The 9,279-nt window shown below is 47.2% G+C and overlaps 1 protein-coding gene across 2 annotated transcripts in view; it reads left to right on the forward strand.

The window, feature by feature from the left end:
- Nucleotides 1-4,645, forward strand: part of AKAP8 (A kinase (PRKA) anchor protein 8) — a 16,409-nt gene extending 11,764 nt beyond the window's left edge. For both annotated transcript variants that reach the window (XM_012662741.1, XM_012662740.1), the window contains 5 exons: nt 574-715; nt 1,020-1,113; nt 1,563-1,693; nt 3,064-3,159; nt 3,844-4,645. In XM_012662741.1, coding sequence (XP_012518195.1) covers nt 574-715; nt 1,020-1,113; nt 1,563-1,693; nt 3,064-3,159; nt 3,844-4,278 — 898 coding nt within the window. In that variant the 3' untranslated portion in view covers nt 4,279-4,645. The remainder of the gene's footprint in view (nt 1-573; nt 716-1,019; nt 1,114-1,562; nt 1,694-3,063; nt 3,160-3,843) is intronic.
- Nucleotides 4,646-9,279: the final 4,634 nt, after the last annotated feature.

Below are 9,279 nucleotides of genomic sequence, written 5' to 3' on the forward strand. Positions count from 1 at the left end.
TTTTTTCTTTTTTTAGTTGTCCAGATAATTTCTTTTCTATTTTTTGGTAGAGACGGAGTCTCACTCTTGCTCAGGCTGGTCTAGAACTCCTGCCCTTGAGCGATCCAGCCACCTCGGCCTCCCAGAGTGCTAGGATTACAGGCATGAGCCACCGCGCCCGGCCTAATTTTTCTATTTTTAGTAGAGATGGGGTCTTGCTCTTGTCCAGGCTGGTCCTGAACTGCTGACCTCCAGTGATCCTCCCACTTTGGCCTCCCAGAGTGCTGGGATTCCAGGCATGAGGCACCACACTCAGCCGGGAGTCCACAGTTCTGAACCACTTCAGGGCGTTTTGTTAGGACCTTGGGGTTGTCAGTAAACTGCTGTGTGAGTCACTTTTCCTGAATCCTTGCAAGGCTGTATTCCTGTTGTTCTTCAGGCGGGGAAGCCTGGGAGCTGCTACTCTGGCACCCCCCCCCCCCCCAGGAGTCAGAGGTCTTGGATCAGAAACTGCTTTCCCGTTTGCATTTCAGCTCTGCCCAGAGATGAGCTGGTTCTCCCCACCTCACCGCCCTCCTCACTTTCCTTCCCCAGGATCCAGTTTGCCTGCTCCGTGTGCAAGTTCCGGAGCTTTGACGACGAAGAGATCCAGAAGCATCTCCAGAGCAAGTTTCACAAAGAGACGCTGCGGTTTATAAGCACCAAGCTGCCCGACAAGACGGTGGAGTTCCTCCAGGTACAGGGTCCTCGGCCTCTGTCTCGGCATTTCCCGATGATTCTGCAGGCACTGCATTCCTCACAGAGAAGGGAAAAGGGAGGGAAATGAGAGCCCTAAATTCGGTCAAGCTTTCTTTTCCCAGAACAAAACAGTTGTACAAGTCCCCGGGTCACAGAGGGACAGTCAGGCGCTCCAGTCACCATAGTTCCCACTAGCCCTGCCCACTGAGCTGCTCTGATAACCACGTGCCCACCCTGGGCGCAGCCGAGAAGTGTCCTCTCTGCCGGCCTGTCGGCTCATCCGCCCGTCCCCCACCCTCCAGGAATACATCGTAAACAGGAACAAGAAAATCGAGAAGCGGCGTCAGGAACTGATGGAGAAGGAAAGCACAAAACCAAAACCAGATCCTTTCAAAGGTGAGTTGTGATCCCGGGGCACCCGCTGTCCTGGACGGCGGTGAGGCGTGTGACAGGCCTGTAAAACCTGGGCAGCCCGGGCTGCTGAGAAAGTGACGTCCAGGCCCGAGGGAACTGCACTTAGCAATGGAGGGAAGCCCTCCCGTGTGGCCTGGAGCAGATCACAGCCCTGCAGGCAGCTTGCTGGAGGGACCTAGCACCCTGACGTCTCCTCCTCCTCCTCGGCTGGGAGAGGAAGGATCAGAAGGGCGAGCGAAGTTGAAGTGCAGAGTTCCCGGGTGCACGGCCTGGCTGTTCCGACCCCGCCCTCCCATACAAGGGCGGGCCTGCGTCAGAGGCTGTCCCAGCTGAATCCTCAGCGCCGCGGGGAGAACGCGCGGGCGTTGTCGGGGGGCAAGGGGACAGCGTCACTTCTGTCCCAGATCCCCCAAGACTCGGTGTCGCCACAGGGATTGGCCAGGAGCACTTCTTCAAGAGGATCGAGGCCGCCCACTGCCTGGCCTGCGACATGCTGATCCCTGCGCAGCAGCAGCTCCTCCAGCGGCACCTGCATTCCGTGGACCACAACCACAACCGCAGGGTGAGTCCCTCCCGCTCAGAGCAGGGCCCGGGGGAGCGTTCCCGGCATGGGTGCGGTCCAGAACTTTCCGTGTCTTGGTGGGAGGGCTGACGTCTGGAGTCGGGGCTCTCGCCATGTGTTTTGTCAAGTCTGTCACTTCTATCCGCTGATTGTAAAATTCATCTCGATTTTTACTAAAATGAGGAGAAGATGGGTTGCTTGGCTTGATTAGCTATAGTCCCCGAGATTCTCCTGATTCGAGAATGTTCCCCGTAAGCCACACAGGTAAATCCCCCACAGGTAAAAGTCTGTGAACTTCCGTAAGCTGAGGCAGAGGGGCCCCCATGCTGAGTGGCCGAGGGGGACCAGGGTTAAGGAACTGGTTTGGTCCTTACTAGCAGATGGGGCCTGAGGCGAAATCTTTAGCCCAGAGGTCGGCACTGTTTTCTGAGAGCGAGAGAGTAAGTAGTTTCGGCTTTGTGGGCCATAGCGTCTCTGTCCAGTGACAAAACCGTGCCACTGGTGCATGAAAGCAGCCACCGACAGTAAGGAGTAGGTGTGGCCACCTTTGGTCTGTTGGCTATAGGTTGATGACCCCGGGTTTAGCATCTTGACCCTTAGTTGACCCAAGTATTAAATGGAAACGTCAAGAAATGCCCGCCCATCTCACAGTGCTACTACAGATCCGCTGCACAAATAGGGGATTGTGCGAACAGGTCACGCTCTGCAACAGTCAAACGGTTGACACATTCGTACTTTTGCAGTTGGACCTTTTTATTATGAAACCAATCTAACCCAAAAACCTGAAAAGAAAGAGCTCACCCTGTTCCCCTGCTTAGTCCACGTGGCTTCTCCTTTGCAAGCGTTCCCGTTCCATCCTTGTTTCCGCAGACGGTTCATGGACAGCGGTGGCCCGTCTGGGCCTTTATCTTTTCAGATGATCAGACTGGCCACTTTGTGTCAGTCTCAGTTGCAAAGTCTCTCTCTGTGGTGCCTTCTTGCTCTCGTTCTTTTTTTTTTTTTTTTTTTTGAGACAGAGTCTCACTCTGTTGCCCTGGCTAGAGTGAGTGCCGTGGCATCAGCCTAGTTCACAGCAACCTCAAACTCCTGGGCTCAAGCGATCCTCCTGCCTCAGCCTCCCGAGTAGCTGGGACTACAGGCGTGAGCCACCATGCCTGGCTAATTTTTTCTATATATTTTTAGTTGGCTGATTAATTTCTTTCTATTTTTAGTAGAGACGGGGTCTCGCTCTTGCTCAGGCTGGTCTCGAACTCCTGAGCTCAAACAATCCGCCCGCCTCGGCCTCCCATAGTGCTAGGATTACAGGCGTGAGCCACCGCGCCCGGCCTTTGCTCTCGTTCTTAAAGTCCCACCTTTGGTTCCCTTTGCAGCTGGCTGCCGAACAGTTCAAGAAAACAAGTCTCCACGTGGCCAAGAGTGTTTTGAACAACAGACACATAGTGAAGATGCTGGAAAAATACCTCAAGGTTTGTTCTGGGGAGTCAGCAGACAGGGAGAGTTTCTGAAATACGGGGGAAACTCTGAGCATGGACTGTGCCCAGGATACGGTATTTCGCACATCTGAGTCTTCTGACCAGTTTAGGGACGCTGAAAAGTATCAAGCTCGGAAACGTGACAGCTAGGGATTCCTCACCTGCTGCCTGCCCGGGGCCATGGGGATCTGGCACCGCTGGGTTAACCAGCGTTCAGTCACCAGGTTTCTTGTGGTGACGGCACTCACCTGGAGAAACCCCGATTGTCTGGCTATGAAATACTGAGCAGATGACACGTGGTTTTACAAAAAATCCGCCAGGCGCGATGGCTCATGCCTATAATCCCAGCACTTTGGGAGGCCGAGGCAGGAGAAGCCCATGAGCCCAGGAGTTCTAGGCTGCAGCGAGCTATGATCACACCACTGCACTTTGGCCTGGGCGACAGAGTGAGATCCTATCTCAAAAAAAAAAAATAGTGCAAAATGTTTCTGGTAAAGCTTTTCCAAGATATCTTTCCTGCATCTGTAAGCTCTGAGAGCCTTTAAGATTAACTCACGTGGTCTAGTTTAAATGTTTCTGCCACAGACGGTGCTGGTCCTAAAAACGCAGTCCCAGCAGTCCGGGGCCTCCTTTGAGCTCTTGTTAGACTGCACTGACCTGTGTTTCCTCTTTGGCCAGGGTGAGGACCCATTCACCAATGAAACTGTTGACCCAGAAATGGAAGGAGATGACAATTTAGGAGGTGAGGAGAAGGAAGAGACACCTGAGGAGGTGGCTGCAGAAGTCTTAGCCGAGGTGATCGCCGCCGCAGTGAAGGCCGCAGAGGGGGAAGGAGCGCCCGCTCCAGACAGCAGCAACGTGCCGGCCGGAGGGGAAGGCTCCGTGGACACGGCGGTGGCCAGCAGCGACCTCCAGGCTGAACAGCCTCTGGAGGAGGAGCCGACCTGTGAAACAGCCTCGGGGAAGGGGACCGCGGAGGCCGGAAGCGAGGCTGAGACGCCGGCAGCCGAGGCAGAAAGCACAGGCACGGCGGCTGTTCCGGCCCCGGCTGCTGTAGAAGCTGGAGCCGAACAAACCGACACGGAATCCAAAGACGCTGTTCCCACAGAATGATCCCGATTTCCCTGTTTCAGGGATGCGCTGTCGAATGCGTTGCTTTTTCTTCTTTGATTTGTGAGCAGGACTAGGGTGCGTGTTGCTGGAATGCGCTGTAAACTGACTTGCGAAGAGACCCGGCCGTCTCCTTGCCGATCGTGAGGCTCATGGGCTTGTTCCGCACAGTCGAGAGGCTCCCGCCCGGTCTCAAAGCCGCGGAAGTTGTACATTCCCCCGAGCAGCTGTGACACGTCTCTTTACACTGCAGTTGGAATAATAATAAAGATCGGGTGATTAGGTCTTGCTGGTATTACACTTTGCTTGTTAGATGCAGCCCACTGGCTGAATGCCTCTTGTTATTTTTATTTTTTGGTTGTTTAATTTTTTTTTTTTTTTTTTTGATTGGGAACAGCTCAACAGTAGGAATATATTTTGCTTTATAAAGGATTTTTTTGCTTTTAAGTTTCAAGCGTTTGCTTTGGCTTTAGTTTTTGACCTCTGCTTTTTGCAGCGCACCGTATGGTTTGTGATCCTCACAAGATGGGGCAGCATCGTTACCAGGTGATGGTGGCCACCTCACGTCAGTGAGCTCTGTCAGAGGGCTGACGGGTCCGGCCGACCCGCACCACTGGGAGTTCACCACTTGACTCTCGAGAATGAGGAAATTTCGCGTAGGGCAGTTTTCCCCCATTTTCAGTCCTTGGTGAATCACTTTTTATCATACTTCGCCTCATTTGTGTTCCACCTCTAGATTACTTCAGGTTTTCATTTTCTTTAAATTGAGTTATTCCCACTTAAATGCATTTAAAAGAAAACTTGATTATCAGTACCATAGATGGAAAACCAATGTAGATTGCCATAGGTAGAGGCTATCTGTAACGAGGTAATAGACATGGTAATGGAATAGACATGTTTCATTTTAGACAAATACTGTTCCTTTGGAAGTTTCTGAGCCTGAGAAAGGAAGGCTGGCGTGTGTTGAAGGGTGGCCCTCGACGGTTACTCTTCCATAGAATCGGAACAATTGGAAGATCTCTTTTGAAATGGTCCTGTTGTGTCTAATTCCCTGGAAACCTTTGAACTGTATACATCTCATGTTTTGGGCAGTCTTGGCCATTGGGAAACTACTAGAACAGAGGCAGTAAAATAATTAATGGGCATCTATCGTATACCAGGTGCTAATTCATGATACATTTCTAACATAGGGCGCTGTTCTCAAGGAACCTTATTGGAGTTGCCAGGTAAATATTTATGAAGAAGTCACTATTAGAACAATAAATTGCTCCGTGAGAAAATGGTGCCTGTGAATCATTTCTGCTCGTCGTCCCTTAATGCGGTGGAGACGTAGCTTAATTGCAGGGTGAGCATCCCCTTCGAGGCGTGTTCTCTGAAGGCGAAACTGTCGGTGGCATTGAACATCAGTGTGAAAAAGAACGAGACTGCGGAACTGCTTTTTTTGGTGGTGGTTTATTTTGTTCGTTTTTGGTTTTTCCGTAAAAATAATCCAAGGCCTATCATTAAATCAATCTAAACGTCAATGAGGCTCTTCTCCCCTCCACCCCATGTGAAACGACATGAATTATTTTGTTTCTGTACTTGGAGTTAAATCTAGCCCTCGTTCCCCAAGATGGAGAGTGATGACGTGGATTGCGCAATTGGGGTGCCCTTGTATTTCCTGAAATGACAATAATGAATTGCAAGCTTCCTCGTTTGAGGCAGAGGAGCTCATATTTATCAGTTATTAACGCCATTCGGAGAGGAGAATCCTGACGGGCTAAGTCACTGTAAGGGTTGCATGTCAAAGATGCAAAGGTGGGGGGTCACCAGATTAATATGCAGGTCCACGAGACCAGTGGCTGTGAACTTTCCATAGAACACCTAATTTATTATTTCAAAACAAGTCTGAAGAAATTGGCAACCCCTGCTTCAATTCTTATGCAAGAAATCGTAAGAATGGCAGCCTGATCTCAACTTCACGTTAATCATGTTACCTACATGTGTGATTTTATTAGGTTTCCATGGAATTAGTACAGTTGCTAAAGGGAAAACAATGTAATAAGCAAAGTGTTCATTAAAGTATACACAATCATTAGTATTATTAAATCCTCTCCAATTAGATTTGGGACCCTAAAGGAAAAATTGTCACTGCCTGATAACTCAAAGTGGTCCTTGCTTACAAGAAGTGCTGCCAGTAGTAATTAGAATTGCAGAGTTCTAGAAGAGCCTTTTCGCATTTTCTTTTTTATAATAGCTTCCTAGAGGGTTCAATAAAAACATGGGCAGAATGGATTAAAAAGATGGGTATGACTTTGCACTGACTTAACACTAAAGGAGGCTTTTCAATAATTGATAAAATTATTGAGGGACTTAATCTTCCACAAGGACACTGAGGCCTAGGAGGGTAGGTGATTATCTGCAATCAGACGTACAGTCCATCCACCGCCTGTGAAAACACTACTTGTTGAGTGTACACTTTGTACAGAAGTTAAATGAGAATTCAGTTTTGGGATAAGAAATCTCCATCCTCATGGGGTTGTTTATGAGAATCAAGTGAGATTATAGACTTAAAGCACTTGGCACTATGTGAAAGTGACTGAATTTTGAGTTTTTTGAGCGAAAATTCACATAACCAAAAAATGAAACCATTAACTATTTTTTTTTCTGTTTTAGAGACAAGGTCTCACTCTGTTGCCCAGGCTGGAGTGCAGTGGCATGATCATAGCTCACCGCAGCCTCAAACTCTCAGGCTCAAGCGATTCTCCTGCCTCAGCCTCCTGAGTAGCTAGGACTAGAGGTGCACTTCACCATACCCAGATAATTTTTAAATCTTCTGTAGAGACAGGGTCTCACTGTGTTGCCCAGGCTGGTCTCCAACTCTTGAGCTCAAGTGATCCTCCCGCCTTGGCCTCCTGAAGTGCCAGGATTACAGTTGGGAGGCACCATGCTTGGCCACCACTAACCATTTTACAGTGAACAATTCAGTGTCATTTGGCACACTCACAATGTTGGGAAACCACCACCTATAACTAGTATTAAAAGAAAAACTCTAGACAAATAAAATTTAAGAGTTTAATTGAGCAAAGAAAGATTTGCGAATCGGGAAGTCCCCCCCAGAAACAGAATAGGTTTAGAGCGACTCGGGGCTGCCACAGGGTCAGATTATCCTCGTGGACAGAAAAAGGAAAGTGACAAGACTGAAAACAGCAGGGTAGTGCAGAAGCTGGATTGGTTACAGCTCCGCGTTTGCCTTATTTGAACATGGTTTGACCGTTGGCTGCCTGCAACTGGCTGAAACTCTGATTAGTACGAGAGTAGGTTACAGCCTGTTTACACATGCAGTTAAGTTACTGTTCAGTATGTACAGAGACACCTTTAGGCTGAACTTAAAATATGTAAAAGGCAGCTTTATGCTAAATTTAACACTAGCTCCAAGGCATTTTCATCATCCTAAAAGGAAACTCCATACCCATTAGCAGTCACTCCCCATGACCCCTCCCCTGAATCCCTGACAACCGCTAACCTGCTTTCTGTCCCTGGATCACCTATTCCGGATATTTCATATAAAGGGAACCATATAATGTATGACCTTTTCAGTCTAGCTTGCACTCAGCGTAATGTTTTTGAGCTGCTTCCGTGTTGTAGCGTATATCGAAACTTCGTTTCTTTTTGTGGCTGAACGATATTCCATTGTATGTATATGCTACATTTTGTTTATACGCATCTGATTAATAAGGATTGTTTCTACCGTTGGGCTACCGTGAATTGTGCTGCTAGGAACTTCGTGTCAAGTATTGGAGTACCTGTTTTCAATCCTTTGGTGTCTATACCTAGGAGTGCAATCGCTGGGTAATGCGGTCATTCTATGTTTCATTTTTTTTGAAGAACCACTCAACATTTCTGCAGCAGCTGTGCCATTTTACATTCCCACTAGCAATGTATGGGGCTCCAATTCCACGTCCTTACCAACGTGTGCTATTTCCCACTGTTTAAATTCTAGCCATCTCAGTGGGTGGGCAATGGCATCTCATTGTGGTTTTGATTGGCATTTGCCTAATGACTAAAGATGTTAGGTATCTTTTTATGTGCTCCTTGGCCATTTGTGTATCTACTCAAGTTCTTTGCCCATTTTAAAATTGGATTGTCTTTTTATGAAGTTGTAGGAGTTCTTTATGTATCTTGGATTCTAGACACTTAGACAATAATTGGCAATACAATAATTGGCAACCATTTTCTCCCATTCTGTGGGCTGTTTTTTCATTCCCTTAATAGTGTTTTTTGATACACAAAAATTTTTAATTTTCATCAAGCCCAATTTATCTATTTTTTTCTGTTGTTACTTGTGATTTTGGAAAATCCAAATAAAGATTTACCTCTTTGTTTTCTTCTAAGAATTTTATGGTTTTTGCCCTTAGATGTAGGTCCGTAATCCATTTTGCGTTAATTTTTATATATGGTGTGAGGTAAGGTCCAACTTCCTTCTATTCCATGTGGCATATCCAGTTGTCCTCATACTACTTGTTGAAGATACTATTCTTTCCCCACTGAATGGTCTGGGCAACCTTGTCAAAAGTAAGTTCACCATAGCTACATGGGTTTATTTCTGGACTCTCTGTTCTATTCCATTTTTCAATATATCATCCTATGCCAGTACCACGCTGTAGCTTTGTAGTAAGATTTGAAATTGGGAAGTGTGACTGCTCTTTATTCTTCTTTTTCAAGATTGTTTTGGATTTTCTGTGTCCCTTGAGTTTCCATATGAATTTTAACGTCAGCTTGTCAATTTCTACAAAAAAGCCAGCGGAATTCTGATAGGGACATCTGACAGAGGATCTATAGATCAACTGGGGTAATATTGCCATTTTTACAATATTAAGTCATCCAATTCATGAACATGGATATCTTCCCACTTATTTAGGTCGTCTTTAACTTTTTCAAGCAGTGTTTTGTAGTTTACAGTGCATAAGTTTTGTACTTCTTTTGTAAAATTTATTCCCAAGAATTTCATTTTTTTTTTTTTTT

The sequence above is a fragment of the Propithecus coquereli genome, unplaced genomic scaffold, assembly GCF_000956105.1.
Source record: "Propithecus coquereli isolate 6110/MARCELLA unplaced genomic scaffold, Pcoq_1.0 Scaffold776, whole genome shotgun sequence".
Lineage (NCBI taxonomy): Eukaryota > Metazoa > Chordata > Mammalia > Primates > Indriidae > Propithecus > Propithecus coquereli.